The following is a 19,238-nucleotide window of genomic DNA, read 5'->3' on the forward strand; positions in this document are numbered from 1 at the left end:
TAATTGCAATTAATCACAGTTTTAATTGCTCAGCTAAACAATAGAATACCTATTGAAATTTATTAAATGTTTTGGGTGTTTTTCTACATTTTAATATATATTGTATTCTGTGTTGTAATTGAAATCAAAATGTATATTATTTTTTATTATAAATATTTGCCCTGTAAAAATGATAAACAAATGAAATAGTATTTTTCAGTTCACCTCATATAACTATGGTAGTGCAGTCTCTTTGTTGTGAAAGTGCAATTTACAAATGTAGATTTTTTTGTTCCATAACTGCACTCAAAACCAAAACAATGTAAGGGCTTGGCTACACTTGCAGATGTGCAGCGCTGGGAGTTACAGCTGTGTTCGTACAGCTGTGTAGGGAAAGCGCTGGTGTAACTCCCAGTGCTGCACATCTGTGGCAGCATTTGCAGCGCTGTTGGGAGTGGTGCATTATGGGCAGCTATCCCAGCGTTCAATTGGCAGCAATGTGCTTTTCAAAAGAGGGGGGGGTGGAGTGTGACAGGGAGCGGGGGAGAAAGAGAGAGTGGATTTTTGGAGCCGACACTGTGTGTCAGCTCCCTGCCTTGCAAAATCTGAACATTTCCTCGACCCCTCATTCACTCTTAACTGCAAATAGCCTGCAGACCAGATAAGCAGCTGCTCCAACAGACTCTCTTTCTCTCCCTCCCCCCGCTGTTTCTCTCCTCAAGCAAAGACTAGCTGTAGACATTCATCCCTCTGCCTACCTCATTCACAGCAAGGTAGTGGCTTATCTCAATTGATTGTTCACAGTCAGTTACAGATTGATCACAGCAAACAAGAGCTGTGTTTGTTTTTTAGATAAGCAGCTCCCGGAGCCCCGAGTTCACAACAAAACAAAGAGAGTAATTTAGTTAAAAGCATTCTGGGATATCTCCTAATACCCTGGAGGCCAATAACAGTGCTGGTGTGTGGCCACACTTGACGAGCAGCGCTACATCACCAGCGCTGCACTCGTTATACCCCAAGCAGACCAGGTGTACAGCCAGCGCTGCAGCCAGGGAGTTGCAGCGCTGGATGTGCCTTGCAGGTGTGGACAGTTACTAAGTTGCAGCGCTGTAAAGCCTCCACCAGCGCTACAACTCTCCAGTGTAGCCAAGCCCTAAAACTTCAAATCCTACAAGTCCACTCAGTCCTACTTCTTGTTCAGCCAATTGCTAAGACAAACACGTTTGTTTACATTTACAGGAGCTAATGGTAAAACAAGGAATTTGCATGGCACTTTTGTAGCCTGCATTGCAAGGTATTGATGTGCTGGATATGCAAAACATTTGTATGCCCCTTCATGCTTCAGCCACCATTCCAGAGGACATGCTTCCATACTGATGACACTCATTAAAAAAAATGCATTAATTAAATTTGTGACTGAACTCCTTGGGGGAGAATTGTATGTCTCCTGCTCTGTTTTACCCACATTCTGACATATATTTCATATTATAGCAGTCTTGGATGATAACCTAGCACATGGGTTCATTTTAAGAACACTTTCACTGCAGATTTCACAAAACACAAAGGTACCAATGTGAGATTTCTAATGTAGAAGCTGCGGTATGTACATGACCCTGGAGGGGGTACCTGAAAAGAGTTTCACCTGCGTGAAGTGCCGCCTGATAGAGCTGATGGAAGAAAAGATCCGAGGATTGGAGATACAGGTGGAAACTCCGGTTGAGTTTAGAAGGGGGTTCGAGCAGATGATTGAGCAAAGACATGAGGCTGAAGCGAAAAGCTCAGACTTGCAGATGGAAGCAGGACCGAAGAACTCTGAGGGGAGACTGCTTGGTGAAGACAGTAGACTGTGGAAGCATGTGACTAAGAGAACCAGCTAGAGGAAAAGATGGGCCAGTGAAGGAGAAATAGAGCTCAGGGACAGGTTTGCGGAGTTGGAAAATGAAGAAGGGGCACAGCAGGTGGTTACTGAAGGTGAAAGGGCAAGGAAGAAGAGAAGAGCAGCGAGTCCTATAGGAAGAGGGGAAGAGTCAATGGAGATAACACCAAATATGAGTCCCAGGAGGATACAGGATGGGTTGCAGAGGATTGTAAAAGAGAATAGGAATCGAGAGGACTTGCAGCCAGAGGGAACAGGGGCTAGACCGGAGAATCGCACCATCACCAGGAAAAGGCAAGTCTATGTGATTGGGGACTCCTTACTGAGAAGAACAGACAGGCCTGTAACCAGAGCTGATCCAGAGAACAGAAGGGCGTGCTGTCTGCTGGATGCGAAGATATGGGATGTGGACGTAAGGCTGAAGAGGATCCTAACAGGAGCGGGAAAGAATCCACTGATTGTCCTTCATGTGGGAACAAATGATATGGCTAGATTCTCACTGGAACGAGACGATGCCAGGCTGGGGAAGACGCTTAAGGAATCTGAGGCTCAGGTGATCAAAAATAGATCTGTGACTAGGGTTTTTTATTTCAAAAGGGCTAACTTTAAAAAATTAATGAAACTAGTTAGGGAAGTGGATTGGACTGAAGAACTTGTGGATCTAAAGGCCTGGAATTACTTCAAGTCAAGGTTGCAGAAACTATCAGAAGCCTGCATCCCAAGAAAGGGGAAAAAATTCATAGGCAGGAGTTGTAGACCAAGCTGGATGAGCAAGCATCTCAGAGAGGGGATTAAGAAAAAGCAGAAAGCCTACAAGGAGTGGAAGATGGGAGGGATCAGCAAGGAAAGCTACCTTATTGAGGTCAGAACATATAGGGATAAAGTGAAAAAGGCCAAAAGCCATGTAGAGTTGGACCTTACAAAGGGAATTAAAACCAATAGTAAAAGGTTCTATAGCCATATCAATAAGAAGAAAACCAAGAAAGAAGAAGTGGGACCACTAAACACTGAGGATGGAGTGGAGGTTAAGGATAATCTAGGCATGGCCCAATATCTAAACAAATATTTGCCTCAGTCTTTAATGAGGCTAATGAGGAGTTTAGGGATAATGGCAGGATGACAAATGGGAATGAGGATATGGAGGTAGATATTACCACATCTGAGGTAGAAGCCAAACTCGAACAGCTTAATGGGACTAAATCGGGGGGCCCAGATAATCTTCATCCAAGAATATTAAAGGAACTGGCACATGAAATTGCAAGCCCATTAGGAAGAATTTTTTAATGAATCTATAAACTCAGGGGTTGTACTGTATGACTGGAGAATTGCTAACATAGTTCCTATTTTTAAGAAAGGAAAAAAAGGTGATCTGGGCAACTACAGGCCTGTTAGTTTAACATCTGTAGTATGCAAGGTCTTGGAAAAAATTTTGAAAGAGAAAGTGGTTAAGGACATTGAGGACAATGGTAATTGGGACAAAATACAACATGGTTTTACAAAAGGTAGAGCGTGCCAAACCAACCTGATCTCCTTCTTTGAGAAGGTAACAGACTTTTTAGACAAAGGAAACACAGTGGATCTAATTTACCTCGATTTCAGTAAGGCATTTGATACGGTTCCACATGGGGAATTATTAGCTAAATTGGAAAAGATGGGGATCAATATGAAAATTGAAAGGTGGATAAGGAATTGGTTAAAGAGGAGACTACAACGGGTCATACTGAAAGGTGAACTGTCAGCCTCAACCTGGAGGGAGGTTACTAGTGGAATTCCTCAGGAATCGGTTTTGGGACCAATCTCATTTAATCTTTTTATTACTGACCTGGGCACAAAAAGTGGGAATGTGCTAATAAAGTTTGCGGATGACACGAAGCTGGGAGGTATTGCCCATACAGAGAAGGACCGAGATATCATACAGGAATATCTGGATGACCTTGTAAACTGGAGTAAAAGTAACAGGATGAAATTTAATAGTGAAAAGTGCAAGGTCATGCATTTAGGGATTAATAACAAGAATTTTGGTTATAAGCTCGGGACGCATCAGTTGGAAGTAACAGAGGAGGAGAAGGACCTCGGAGTATTGATTGATCACAGGATGACTATGAGTCGCCAATGTGATATGGCCGTGAAAAAAGCTAATGCAGTCTTGGGATGCATCAGGCGAGGTATTTCCAGTAGAGATAAGGAGGTGTTAGTACCGTTATACAAGGCACTGGTGGGACCCCATCTGGAATACTGTGTGCAGTTCTGGTCTCCATGTTTAAGAAGGATGAATTCAAACTGGAACAGGTACAGAGAAGGGCTACTAGGATGATCCGAGGAATGGAAAACCTGTCTTATGAAAGGAGACTCAAAGAGCTTGCCTTGTTTAGCCTAACCAAAAGAAGGCTGAGGGGAGAGATGATTGCTCTCTATAAATACATCAGAGGGATAAATACGAGGGAGGAGGAGGAATTATTTAAGCTCAGTACCAATGTGGACACAAGAACAAATGGATATAAAGTAGCCATTAGGAAGTTTAGACTTGAAATTAGATGAAGGTTTCTAACCATCAGAGGAGTGAAGTTCTGGAACAATCTTCCAAGGGGAGTAGTGGCGGCAAAAGACGTATCTGGCTTCAAGACTAAGCTTGATAAGTTTATGGAGGGGATGGTATGATGGGATAGCCTAATTTTGGCTATTAATTGATCTTTGACTATTAGCGGTAAATATGCCCAATGGCTTGTGATGGGATGTTAGATGGGGTGGGATCTGAGTTACTACAGAGATTTCTTTCCTGGGTGTCTGGCTAGTGAGTCTTGCCCACACGCTCAGGGTTTAGCTGATCACCATATTTGGGGTTGGGAAGGAATTCTCCCCCAGGGCAGATTGGCAGAGGCCCTGAGGGTTTTTTCCTTCCTCTGCAGCGTGGGGCATAGGTCACTTGCTGGAGGATACTCTGCGCCTTGAAGTCTTTAAACTGTGATTTGAAGACTTCAATGTTTCAGACATAGGATAGGGGTTTGTTACAGGAGTGAGTGGGTGAGCTTCTGTGGCCTGCATTGCGCAGGAGGTCAGACTAGACGATCATACTGGTCCCTTCTGACCTTAAAGTCTACGAAATCTAAAGATAGCTACAGCACTTGACCCATGGTTTAAGAATCTGAAGCGCCTTCCAAAATCTGAGAGGGACGATGTGTGGAACATGCTTTCAGAAGTCTCAAAAGAGCAACACTTCAATGTGGAAACTACAGAATCCAAACCACCAAAAAAGAAAATCAACCTTCTGCTGGTGGCATCTGACTCAGATAATGAAAAGGAACATGCGTCAGTCTGTATTACTTTGGGTTGTTATTGAGCAGAACCCATCAGCAGCATGGATGCATGTCTCCTGGAATGGTGGTTGAAGTATGAAGGGACATATGAATCTTTAGTGCATCTGGCATGTAAATATCTTGCAACCCCGGCTACCACAATGCCATGAGAACACCTGTTCTCACTTTCAGGTGACGTTGTAAACAAGAAGTGGGCAGCATTATCTCCTACATATATAAACAAACTTGTCTTCACGATTGGCTGAAAAAGAAGTAGGACTGAGTGGACTTGTAGGCTCTAAAATTTTACAGTTTTATTTTTGAATGCAGTTTTTTTCATACATGATTCTACAGTTGTAAGTTCAATTTTCATGAGAAAGAGATTGCACTACAATACTTGTATTAAGTGAACGGAAAAATACCATTTCTTTTGTTTTTGTACAGTGCAAATACTTGTGATAAAAAATAAATATAAAGTGAGCTCTGTGCACTTGGTATTCTGTCAGGTTTCAGAGCAGCGGCCGTGTTAGTCTGTATCAGCAAAAAGAACAGGAGTACTTGTGGCACCTTAGAGACTAACAAATTTATTTGAGCATAAGTTTTTGTGGGCTACAGCCCACTTCATCAGATGCATAGAATGGAGCATACAGTAAGAAGATATTTATACATACAGAGAACATGAAAAGGTGGAAGTACCCATACCAACTGTAAGAGGCTAATTAATTAAGAGAAGCTATTATCAGCAGGGGAGAAAAACTTTTGAAGTGATAATCAAGATGGCCCATTTTGGACAGTTGACGCGAAGGTGTGAGGATACTTTAACGTGGGGAAATAGATTCAATTAGGGTAATGACCGAGCCATTCCCAGTCTCTGTTCAAACCTAAGTTTATGGTATCTAGTTTGCATATTAATTCAAGTTCCGCAGCTTCCCGCTGGAGTCTGTTTTTGAAGCTTTTCTGTTGCAAAATTGCCACCTTAACATCTGTCACTGAGTGATTAGAGAGGTTGAAGTGTTCTCCTACTGGTTTTTGAATGTTATGATTCCTGATGTCAGATTTGTGTCCGTTTATTCTTTTGCATAGAGACTGTTCAGTTTGGCCAATGTACATGGCAGAGGGGCATTGCTGGCACATGATGACATATATCACATTGGTAGATGTGCAGGTGAATGAGCCCGTGATGGCGTGGCTGATGTGATTAGGTCCTATGATGGAGTCACTTGAACAGATATGTGGACAGAGTTGACATCGGGCTTTGTTGCAAGGATAGGTTCTTGGGTTAGTGTTTTTGCTGTATGGTGTGTGGTTGCTGGTGAGTATTTGCTTCAGGTTGGGGGGCTGTCTGTAAGCGAGGACAGGTCTGTCTCCCAAGATCTGTGAGAGTGAGGGATCATCTTTCAGGATAGGTTGTAATCTTTGATGATGCGCTGGAGAGGTTTTAGTTGGGGGCTGAAGGTGACGCCTAATGGCGTTCTGTTATTTTCTTTGTTGGGCCTGTCCTGTAGTAGCTGACTTCTGGGTACTCTTCTGGCTCTGTCAATCTGTTTTTTCACTTCAGCAGGTGGGTACTGTCCGAAATAGATTGCGGTTCGTTAAAGCTTGGTATTGAGTGAGGAAAAACAGGCAGGACCAGAATAACAGTGAAAAGCCAAGTGGCTGCGTTTATTTGGGGGATAATTACAACTTGGGCCGGGGGAGTAGGCAACTTTGGCTGGGATGGTATCAAAATTACAAACACACCCCAAAACACAGTAATAATACACTTTATACTGCTCACCACACCACACCAAATAGGCAGACACACCAATCACACAAGATGGGAATCGGGTTCGTCAGGGCGGTGCCCGGTGCAACACAGAGAAAGAGACCCACGGGCCACTGCCTCAGCCACCCTTGCTTTCACACTAAGGGTAACCCAGAGTGTGGTGCGGCTGCAGCTGGGCAGATTCCACTCATTCAGACCGCGGGGACAGGAACCCCTTGGTCAGCTAATCTCCAGGCGGAGACAGCTCCCAGATTCATGCACTCCGGACAAAGACAGAGCAGTGATTCACACACATAAAACAGTTTGCAATTAACACTTTAATTAACAATTCACTAACAAATAGAACAATTATACAAACTAGCTAAGCAATTGTGTAATTCTGAGCTCATTAATACAATCCTGATATCCTGAGTAGATATTTGGTACCAGGTTAGGGAGGGGAAAAAATAAGAGGCTAGATAAGCTAACTGTCAGATATTAAAAAGCAAATACCGCACTCCAGGCGCAGCTGACCAGCAGAACAGACACCAGAAGCATGACGAGTTGACAGGGATCGGGTCCAAACGACAACGAATCCAAACGATACGACACGAGTGCACTTTACCGGGAGGAGACCCTGGCCGAAAGGTTGATCAGGTCCTTCAGCTAACACGCGGATGCTCCACACAAATTGTAGGGGGAAACCTAGTTTTATTGAGAGGTCTCACTCCCTCGTGTCAGTATCTGATTGGCTCCCTGGTCCCTCCTCCCTTCAGGCTTTGAGCTGTTGCCACCCCACGTCGGCAGGATTTGCACACGGCACACTGGAGTTGACAAGTAAACAAGCTTGACCCTTAGATGACTGGGTCCAAAAAGAGTGGGAAAGTGAGTCGCTGGGCAGAATTAACCTGACCTCCAGACGACCGACCCAAAAAAACTGGTTGCCGGGCAGAATCAGGCCTTCACACACAGAACTAGCCTGACCTTTAGATGGCCCAGCAGGAGAGAGAAAAAAAACAGAAAAAAAACAGGAGAACATACACAGCCAGTGTTGCTGGGCGGGATTGAGTCTCTGCCCTCTCCTATACAACAAGAACCTGGTCCAAGATGGAGGCAGTCCTGTCCTTTTAACAGGACAAGATGGCCGTGGACCGACAATTGGCCATTCAAAGCCATAACTTTGTATCGGATTGCGACAGGTACTGTAGTTTTAAGAATGCTTGATGGAGATCTTGTAGGTGTTTGTCTCTGTCTGAGGGATTGGAACAAATGTGGTTGTATCTTAGAGCTTGGCTGTAGACAATGGATTGTGTGGTGTGTCCTGGATGGAAGCTGGAGGCATGTAGGTAAGTATAGCGGTCAGTAGGTTTCCAGTATAGGGTGGTGTTTATGTAACCATTGCTTATTATCCCAGTAGTGTCTAGGAAATGGACCGTTTGTGTGGACTGGTCTAGGCTGAGGTTAATGGTGGGATGGAAATTGTTGAAATCGTGGTGGAATTCCTCAAGGGCTTCTTGTCCATGGGTCCAGATGATGAAGATGTCATCAGTGTAGCGCAAGTAGAGAAGGGGTGTTAGGGGACGAGAGCTGAGGAAGCGTTGTTCTAAGTCAGCCATAAAGATGTTGGCATACTGTGGGGCCATGCGAGTACACATAGCAGTGCCGCTGACTTGAAGGTATATATTGTCCCCAAATGTGAAATAGTTGTGGGTGAAGATAAAACCATAAAGTTCAGCCACCAGATTTGCTGTGATATTCTCAGAGATACTGTTCCTGATTTCCATCTTTGTGTGGAATGTTGGTGTAGAGGGCTTCTAAATCCATAGTGGCCAGGGTGGTGTTTTCTGGAAGATCATTGATGGATTGTAGTTTCCTCAGGAAGTCAGTGGTGTCTCGAAGATAGCTGGGAGTGCTGGTAGCATAGGGCCTGAGGAGAGAGTCCACATAGCCAGACAATCCTGCTGTTGGGGTGCCAGTGCCTGAGATGATGGGGCATCCAGGATTTCCAGGTTTTTGGATCTTGGGTAGCAAATAGAATACCCCGGTCGGGGTTCTAGGCATGTATCTGTACAGATCTCTTCCTGTGCTTTTTCAGGGAGTTTCTGGAGCAGATGATGTAGTTTCTTTTGGTAATCCTCAGTGGGATCAGAGGATAATGGCCTGTAGAATGTGGAGTTAGAGAGCTGCCTAGCAGCCTGTTCATAGCTTGTTCATATTCCAACTTATTCATGATGACGACAGCACCTCCTTTGTCAGCCTTTTTGATTATGATGTAAGAGTTGTTCTTGAGGCTGTTGATGGCATTATGTTCAGCACGGCTGAGGTTATGGGGCAAGTGATGCTGCTTTTCCACAATTTCAGCCCGCGCACGTCGACGGTAGTAATCTATGTAGAAGTCCAGTCTGTTGTTTCGACCTTCAGGAAGAGTCCGCGCAGAATCCTTCTTTTAGCAGTGTTGGTAGGAAGGATTCTGTGGATTAGTATGTTGTTCAGAGGTGTGTTGGAAATATTCTTTGAGTCGGAGAAGTCGAAAGTAGGATTCTAGGTCACCGCAGAACTGTATCATGTTCGTGGGCCTGGAGGGACAAAAAGAGAGGCCCCGAGAAAGCTCAAATAAATTTGCTCAAATAATAATAATAATAATATGCTCAAATAAATTTGTTAGTCTCTAAGGTGTCACAAGTACTCCTATTCTTTTTGGTATTCTGTGTTTTAATTGAAATCAATATAGTTGAAAATCTAGAAAACATCCAAAATATTTAAATAAATGGTCTATTATTATTTAACAGTGCAATTAATCATGATTTTTTTTAATCGCTCGACAGCTCTAATCTGATCCACTGAGACCAGGAGGAAGCTGTCCTTAAGGCCTAGTTCTGCCATCAGCTCTGCAGGGCAGAGGCCCGGGGGGGGGGGGCGGGGGGGTGCGCAGAGAGCAGCGCGCACAGCGCTGATTGCACAGTCAGCGCCCCTGCCCGGCTGGGTGTCCCCGGGCGGATCCCGGCCCCGCGCTGGGGCTCGGTTATGGGGCGGGAGGCTAGTGACGCTGGCCCGGCTTTGGCGCCGGCGCTGCACGACTGGGCAGGGCGGGGAGCCCCGCTCGGGCCGCCCCCTGCCGGGCCTGGTTAATAACCAATAACAGCAGCGGCCGCTGCTCGGGGGCGTGTCCCCCGCACGGGGCCGGGCTCTGACACGTCCCCTGCAGCCGCCACCGCCAGGCGCCGTGTGGAGGGAGCCGGACTCGGGCCTGGCGAGCCGGGGCCGCCGCCGCCGCTCGCTGCCCGCCGCGGGATAAATGCGCCAGGGGCGGCGCGGGCGCCCCGGGCAGTGAGGGGGAGGCCGCCGGCCCCGCGCTCTCGGCCCCCGGCGGCCCCATGGCTTTCACCCGGAAGAGGCGGCAGGAGCAGCAGCTCTACTCCAAGGAGAGGTGGGGACTCCGCCGCGGGCTGGGCTCGGCTGGGCCGGGCCGGGCTGCGAGGGGGGAGGCTCCGGCTTGGCCTCCTGCGGCAGAGGCGCCGACAGGCCCCCCGAGAGAGGAAGGGCAGATTTGGGCAGCGCTGGCACGTCCCCCCTCGCTCCCCAAGGGGAGGGGGTCAGATTTGGGCAGCGCTGGCAGTTTCCTTCTTCTTTCACAACGCGGGGGTCTCCTGCTGGGCTCTGCATCCTGCAAACTCTCCCTCGCATACACACATGCTTATACCCAGGGAGCAGGTGTTCAGGACATATGTGAGCGCAGGATAAAGATCTGTTTGTTGTTTCATTTGCGGTATGGGGTTGGGAAGATGACATCAACACTACTCAGCACTTCTGGTTAATGGGGAAGACCAGAGTCACACATTGGGTCAAGCCTAACTCTAACTACTATTAACTGATCAGGAAAATCATTCCCTAAAATAGGGTTAGCTAAAGTTGGGAAAGTCTCTTAAAGAGAGATAAATATATGATCTACTTCAGGGGTTGGCAACCTTTCAGAAGTGGTGTGCTGAGTCTTCATTTATTCTCTCTGATTTAAGGTTTCGCGTGCCGGTAATACATTTTAATGTTTTTTCAAAGGTCTCTTTCTATAAGTCTCTAATGTATAACTAAACTATTGTATGTAAAGTAAATAAGGTTTTTAAAATGTTTAAGAAGCTTCATTTAAAATTAATTTAAAATGCAGAGTCCCCCGGACCGGTGGCCAGGCCCCGGGCAGTATGAGTGCCACTGAAAATCAGCTCGCATGCTGTGCTGCCTTTGGCACGTGTGCTATAGGTTGCCTACCCCGATCTACTTTAAGATACACATTAAAACAGTAGCCATGTCAGTTGTATACTCAGTCGCTTAAAACATTGTAAGCATCATTTTGGCACACATTGCAGTGCCAGTAGTAATAGGGATGGAGTAGTAAACTAATCACGTGCCCATTTTACAAATGCTAATCTTATGAGTGCTTCTCTGCAGCTGTTGGATGCATTGCACTCTTAATCCTTGGCAAGGAAACCACAGGACTATGAGACAAACTGAATGGCTAATTAACCAATGGCTAATGAAAAAGGAGAGCTGGGGTGAAATTAGTAAAGCACTTCTACATATGTATTAAATACAAATGTCCACTGGATTACTTTTATATTATTGAATATGTAATTCTGTTTTTTATATTAAAAAATACCACTTTTATGCTACACTTATGCTTTTGGGGTAGCGTTGGGCACTGCCATAGGAGAAGGGTGTGATTCTTAGGAATATAGCGCCTTGAGGGTGAGATGTATAAAGTAGAGGGGAAAAAATCTTGTCTGAGGAGGAGGAAAAGAACAATCCTTAAAGCTTTGATTGGGCAAAGAAGTTCTTAGAGCGGGAAAGAGGATAGGAAAGAAACACTAAATTTCTTATTTTGTGGAAGAATGTTTTTCTTTTGTTTGAATGGAGAACTTTTAAATTGTAAAAAACATGATGAGATCAGGGATTTGGAAAATGTAGTAGTGGCGGATGGAAAAAGTGAGGGACCCATCATCTGGGTTTGTGGGCAAACTCATGTCTAATTCACAGTCCGTTATTTGTGGACTGTCATCACTACTTCTGAGAGGTCTTCTCAGCCACTGAAATCTATAATGAGTATTTTTCTCCCAAATTTAATCTCACAATTTTATTGCCTATTAATGTTTCTAATTTCAGCAATTCAAGAAATAGTGATTTCTGTCTTTACTAGTATTTGTAACCCCTCCCAGTTTAATATCTGTGAATTTCATTTCAATTGCTTGCTCCTTCCCAATCATTAGTCAAAATCAAAGTTACCTTGAGCCAGTGGCTCGTGGGGCTGACATGGTTAAGTGACGTCAATTTCATAGCCAACAGTGCACAAGGTAATGATGTGGCCAGGGTCCTGTTGCCTTTGACTGCCCTAACCTGATGGACCAGCTACCCATTTTGCAGCTGGGTGAACTGGAGGTGGCCTTTCAGTGTGAAATCGAGTGAGACTTTAACCCACAACCTTCAGAATTGTGATCATGTGATTGTACCTGCAGATCCCTTTGTTTTGATACCCAAATAGATGCTCCCCCTTTAGTACACCTCTGCCTCGATATAACGCTGTCCTTGGGAGCCAAAAAATCTTACCGCGTTACAGGTGAAACCACGTTATATTGAACTTGCTTTGATCCACTGGAGTGTGCAGCCCTGCCCCCCCCGGAGCACTGCTTTACCATGTTATATCCGAATTTGTGTTATATCGGGTCGCGTTATATCAAGGTAGCGGTGTATATTGGTTTGTACCCTTTTTATGACAAAGAAGACGTGAAAACATTTAAAGCAGGGATAGTCAGTAGGCAGAGTATGGGCCAAATCCAGACTGCCAGATGCTTTTGAATGGACCCTGAAATCTTTTTATTTACATGTTATCATTATTGTTATTTTTTAAATTTATTTTTCTCTAGAGTCTGGACCTTGCCTATGCATTGACCAAGAAATTTGGACCTTGACAAAAAGTAATTGACTACTGCTGCTTTAAAGTGTTTTTCTGCTCTACTGATTTTTTTTGATTTTTTTTTTTAAACATCAGTAATATAAAGTCTTGACACTTCTGTTTTTCATCCCTTAATTGAAGGGCTAAGCTGTTGAATCTCTAACACAGAGCTTTTCTTCTGTTCATTTGCTGGGTATTTGTTAAAGGGGCACAACTTTTGTCCAAATGCCTTTATCTACTAATGTGATCTTGGGTGTTGTAACTATATAACTGAAAGAAATTTGATTTCTCCCCCCCCCCTTTTATTTACTTTGTGCATTTGACAGTTTGTGTATAGTCAGTTTTGTTGGCTTTTTGGACAGCAGCATAGAGCGATATTTAAGATGGTAAAAATAGAAAATTGACTGAGAGGCAGGTATAGTACCTCAAACAACATTTAACTGGCTTTATGAAACTGACTAGATTACAAGTTAATTATATCCCTTTTAAATAGGTGACCCACAGAAAAATTTTTAAATAATCTCAATAAAATCATTCCCTTCTCACTTAATCAAGTTTAACTTTCTTAGTATCTGGTTTCATAAGCCTCCTACTTCTCCAGTTATTCATAAGCCTCCTACTTCTCCAGTTTTCCAGAAAAACATGACAACATCAGAATTTCTCATGTGTGTACAAACTGAGCAAATAAAAAAGCAAGACTTCTTTGTAGTTCATAAAAAATGTCAAACACCAAAAAAGGGCACAAAACCCAGTGTGTTTTTTTTTTTCCTTTGCAGGCCATCTTTCATAGGTTTAGAACAGAAATATCCCTTTCGGATGGGTAGACATCAATTCTCATTTCTCTGACATTTCTTTTCTCCCATTTGCTTTGTAAGAAAATTACTTGAGGGGCATGTATTATGTCCTTTTCAATTGACTTGAACTAAAATCTTCTATTTTGTACCTGCTATTTTGCTGTATGTTTGCTATTTGAAGGAAATAAAATTAGGTTTCCAAAAAGTACACTAATTTTAGTTACAAAATTTACAAGTAAAATGATATGGCTTTATTTCCTGTAAGATCACTGTAGCATTTATGGATTGAGTTCTCTATGCTGTGGGCTATTAGCATGAACAGATGGGGGTGGGATTAACTCATTGGTCTGACACCTGATACAGAGGATCTTATAAACCGATATCTAATTATCTACATTGTGCATGCTACACTGTTTCCTGTTTAGGAAGCTTATCTGTTTCTGCATTAGTGTTCTGTTTGCATGTAAGATATTGGCAAGCATACAGTTCTGCAGGTGGATCCTGAGCAAAACAATTGTTTAGCTTTTTTTTCTAAGCTAATAACCTTGTCTTATCCTCTTAGAGCAAAATATCCAAAACCAAAAACTTACTGAGGACTGTCATGCTCAAATATCTATAAATGAGTGTCACTTCTTATTTATGGATACTTTGTTCAGTTAATAGTGTCTAAATTATTATTCACAGTTTTAGTTTAGAAATAACCTGGTGATTCCAGCCATTGCAGATGTTCCTCACGTTCTGATGCTGCAAGCTGTTCTATACAGATATATGCCTGATAACTTCAGTGGGGCTCTGTGCAGGCACAGAGGTCCACCCATGTGGGGCATCTTGCAGAATTGAGGCTTAAAGCTGCACAAGTTGGAAATCCTACTTAAGGTTGCCTCCTCTCAAATGAGTATACCTTTGAAAGGCTGAGAGTGAGCTGAGGGTGGAAATGGAACTTTTATTTTATCTTACTGAAGGCTTTAAAACTCTGTAGTTATCTAAAATCTTATCTCAGTGAATATAATTGGGCTGATTTGGTAAGCAGACAGCTTAGAGACCCAGTGGGAAGGGAGAGGGGAGGGTGGTGAAACTTCAAATTTTCAGGTTTCAGAGTAGCAGCCGTGTTAGTCTGTATCCGCAAAAAAAAACAGGAGTACTTGTGGCACCTTAAAGACTAACAAATTTATTTCAGCATGAGCTTTCGTGAGCTAAAGCTCACTTCTTCGGATGCATAGAATGGAACACACAGACAGGAGATATTTATACATACAGAGAACATGAAAAGGTGGAAGTATGCATACCAACAGGCAGAGTCTAATCAATTGAGATGAGCTATCATTAGCAGGAGGAAAAAAAAGTTTCCTCCTGCTAATGATAGCTCATCTCAATTGATTAGACTCTGCCTGTTGGTATGCATACTTCCACCTTTTCATGTTCTCTGTATGTATAAATATCTCCTGTCTGTGTGTTCCATTCTATGCATCCGAAGAAGTGAGCTTTAGCTCACGAAAGCTCATGCTACAATAAATTTGTTAGTCTTTAAGGTGCCACAAGTACTCCTGTTTTTTTTTCAAATTTTCAGGCATCTGTTAATCAGATTGATACGGATACATTTCTCAGCAGGATCCAGGGAGTACCCTCTCTGCTTAGGCTCTGAGGGTGGTAATGATAGAAATGGGCTTCTCACAAGACCTTGACCTTGGTATCCTCGCTTTCATATCTACCTCTTGTTAGTAGGTTTGACCAAGGGGTTCCTGTGGTACAGACTCTCAGGGGAAAAAACAGCTTTTCTTAATGATGACACACTCTAGTAAACATTTTTTTGTGCACAGATGGAGATGAAACCAGGGCTCTGATCATCTCACCAGGATCTCAATTGGTCAAGGGTGCCTGGCACCCATCAGCCTTTTGGGGGGGCTCAAATTAAAGCATTATTTGAAAAAGAGTTTGGTTCTCCACCTTTGTGCCTATTTATGTGGCTGATGGATTACAGAGCACATGTGCAGAGAGAGAGAGCGAGGCTAGCTATCTGGAAAACTCTCTCAGCATCACAAGACCTGAGGGTGTGTTATGGTTAAGGCTGCGAATCTGTTATGGATTCCATGACTTTTTGCAACCTCCATGAAATTCTCGCAGCTGCAGCGGCCAGTGTGGCTGTCCCCCCCCTCCCCCCCCCCCGGGGCAACTGCTCAGGTGGCTGTATGGTCAGCCACACCAGCTGCTGCTGGAGCGGCTCCGTAGCCAGCCACACTGTCTGCTGCTGGAGCAGTCACACCAGCCACTGCTTATGGCCCCGGGCAGCTGGCCCCAAGGACCGCCCAAATAGCGGCCAGTGCTGCTGGTCCCGGGTGCTCCCCAGAGCAGCGGCACCCAGGGGGCTCCCGGAGTAGTGGGTCCCATGACAGTTAAGATTTAGTCGGGGATGTTTATAGTAAAAGTCATGTACAGGTTACAGCTGTGAATTTTTGTTCGTTGCCCATGATCTGTCAATGATTTTTTCTAAAAATATCCATGACTAAATCTTAGTCTTAGTTATGGCCACTGAATCTGTGCACCACCTCAGGCATTGTAGGTTTGAATCCAGACCAGGTCAGAATCTGAAATGAAAAAAGCAGACACAGTGCTCCAATCTGCCTCTGTCAAAGGGCAGTTCTTATTTTGCGGAAAAGTAATGTGAATACAGCAGAATATTCAAAAGGTGCTGAAAACATTTTTTGAAAAGAAAATAAACTACATAAGGAAATGCTTGCTGGTAGGGGAGGTGATTGGGGTGGAAGAGCAGGTGGGAATAGGGGAGAGGAGTTGGTGGATGGGAGGGGGAAGTGGGAAGGAGGACATAGAGATGAGTGACAGAGGATTGGGGAAGAATGGGGCAAGTGCCTGTCAGCCCCACGTTCCCCTCCCATATGTGTGCCATGATCAGGAGGCCCCCAGCCCATCTACAGGGCTGTGACCCACCTACCATGCCTCCTTCCCATTTGAACCAGGTTCTGGAGGGAGCTTGTCTGTCTGAGTGAGGGGGGTTCCTGTCCTTTGGGTGTTTCTGAGCCCTGTGCCATGCCCTGGTGGTGTGCCAGGATCTGGGGAGACCCTGCCCATATATGGGAATGTGACTTCCCCTTCCCTAACCTGGTTTGTGGCGTGAGTGTGCCTTTCTGTGGTGGTGCCACCCACTCCCTAATCCCCTTATGTGATACGCAGGTCAGTGCTGCTCTGGGAAGTCCCACTCACTGCCCCGCTTTGTTTTCCAGAATCTGGGTGCTCCTGCCCATCTGTAGGGGACTGATTCCCCCCCCCCCCCGTGTGAGCTAGATTTGGGGGCGGGAGCTTGCCTCTCGGAGTGTCTGGGACCTTCTCCTTACCTTCTCGTGTGAACTGGGATCTAGATTTCCTTGTGCCTCTAAGGAGGCCTGAGCCCATCTCCCTACCGCCTCCTCCCATGTAAATTAGGATTTGGGGAAGCCCTGCCCCAGTGGGTGGGGAATTTAGAACAGGTGTGCTCAGAATATGCCTGGACAACACACTGTTACCCATCCTGAGCTCCTCACCCCAGTGTATGTTTGATACATCTCAGAAACTCTCCAGTCCTTGAGTGGGGTAAGGGAACGCCCACCAACATGAATGGAGCAGTCCGTGCATCACAGAGCTATTGTTTTAGGCTGTATTAATCTCCATTGGATGTTCTGTTTCAGCTGAGAACAAAGCCATGTCTATACTACCATTTATGTCAGCAAAACTTATGTCGCTCAAGCGTGTGAAAAAAACACCCTCCCGAGCGACTTAAGTTTCACCGACATAAATGGTAGAGAGCTTCTCCTGCTAACATAGCTACCGTCGCTTGTGGTAGTGGTTTTATTATGTCGATGGGAGAGCTCTCTCCTGTCGGCATAGAGCGGCTACACAAGCGATCTTACAGCAGCAGCTGCATCGGTACAGCGGTGCTGCTGTAAGCTCTCTAGTGTAGACATGGCCCAACTCATCGAGATGAATGGTCACTTAACACCTCTCTGAGCCTGCTATACTGCTCCCCTTCAGTCTCCCTCTAATTTCATAAGATATTGTAATGAAGCATCAGGTCAGCCATAGCTACGGTGAGATTCTTGCTTAAAGGCTGACTCTTTTGAGGTGTAGCTACACTTAAAACACTATAGCAGCACAGATGTGTCACTGCAGCTGCGCCACTAGCGCTTCAGGGTAAATACTATCTACACTGATGGGAGGGGTTCTTCTGTTGACGTAGGTACGACAGGCGGTAGCTGTGCTGGCAGGAGATGGAAGAATTTTGGGGGAATAGAGATCCTGGAGGTAGTCTGCAATCCTCTGCCCAAGGTTTCTTGGAAGGGATGCCTTGTTTCTTCTCCCAGGGTTGGATGCTTTGCCATGCCACTGGGCAATGACTTCAGGAGGCACCATTGCGGCACACAGGCTAGCAGCATACAGACCTGGTCTGCAGCTAGACACATTCAGGAGCTGTTCCCTTGCGGCTTCAGTTACTCTCAGGAGTGAGATATCAGGTACAGTCACCATCAACTGTGGAAGACAGAGCTAGTTTTAAGTGCAATAGCCCTATCCGCTTGTACTGATGGCCCAGTGCTATCCCCCCATATTGTTCCAACTCACCCCTTTCTTCCCCAGGCTATACTCAGCATGGCTAGGGCTGCCACCATGATCTGAGTCCCAAGGGGAAGTGAGAATGTTGTGCTTGTAACTTGTGTGGATCAAGAGGAGTAAAGGCACTGACAATAGTACCTCTGCCCATTGTTTCTTAATAGCTGTAAATGTGGCCTTGAGGTTCTCTTCATCCGCACCAGTGGGGTGGCTCAGCCAGATAAGGAGGAAAAAGAAGAGGACAAGGGAAGACCTATTCCAGGAGCTCCTGCAAGCCTCTGGTGCTTTGGATTGCAAGCAGAGGGCTTGGAGGGTGCGATCAATGACAAAATGCAGAGGGATAGCAAGGACAGGAGAAACGGGCAGCAAGAGATGGTAGTGCTGCTCAAGGAGCAAAGAGACATGCTGTGATCTCTGAATGAACTTCAGGCTGAACACATCTGTTCTGCCTCCCTCTGAAGGCAATAGAGATGTATGCATCATGCACCTTCCCTGACCAGCCTGTGTTGATGTTGGTGAAACAGCCCCAGTGAACCACCGCACTTGCAATATCATAGGAAAGTAGCCCTTTCTGTTGATGTACTCTGTCGCAAAGTGGTGTGGTGCCAAAATAGGCATATGTGGGCCATCTATTGCCCCACCGCAGTTAGGGAATCCCATTGTTGCAAAACCATCCACTATTTCCCGCACAGTGCCCAGAGTCACAGTCCTTCTTAGCAGGATGCAGTTAATGGCTCCGCACACTAGCATCGCAGCAACCCCCATGGTGGACTGACTCCAAACTGATTCCCGACTGATTGATAGCAATCTGGCATTGCTGGCTTCCTCATAGTGATCACCACTTGCTTCTCCACTGTGAATGCAGCTCTCATTTTGGTGTCGCTGTGCCGGAGGGCTAGGGTGAGCTCTGCCCACAGTTCCAGGAAGCAGGGCCGGCTCCAGACACCAGCCAGCCACGCACGTGCTTGGGGCGGCACGTTGGGGCAGAGTGGTGCTCGGGATTTTCTATTCTTGTGTCTTA

General features: G+C 45.2%; 1 protein-coding gene across 1 annotated transcript in view; it reads left to right on the plus strand.

Annotated features, from left to right (window-relative positions):
* The first annotated feature begins 10,082 nt into the window (after positions 1 to 10,082).
* Positions 10,083 to 19,238, plus strand: part of NSMAF (neutral sphingomyelinase activation associated factor) — a 55,544-nt gene continuing 46,388 nt past the window's right edge. Inside the window, exon 1 of the mRNA XM_045006583.1 lies at positions 10,083 to 10,319. Coding sequence (XP_044862518.1) covers positions 10,267 to 10,319 — 53 coding nt within the window. The 5' untranslated portion in view covers positions 10,083 to 10,266. The remainder of the gene's footprint in view (positions 10,320 to 19,238) is intronic.

The sequence above is a fragment of the Mauremys mutica genome, chromosome 2 (assembly GCF_020497125.1).
Source record: "Mauremys mutica isolate MM-2020 ecotype Southern chromosome 2, ASM2049712v1, whole genome shotgun sequence".
NCBI classification, from domain to species: Eukaryota; Metazoa; Chordata; order Testudines; family Geoemydidae; genus Mauremys; species Mauremys mutica.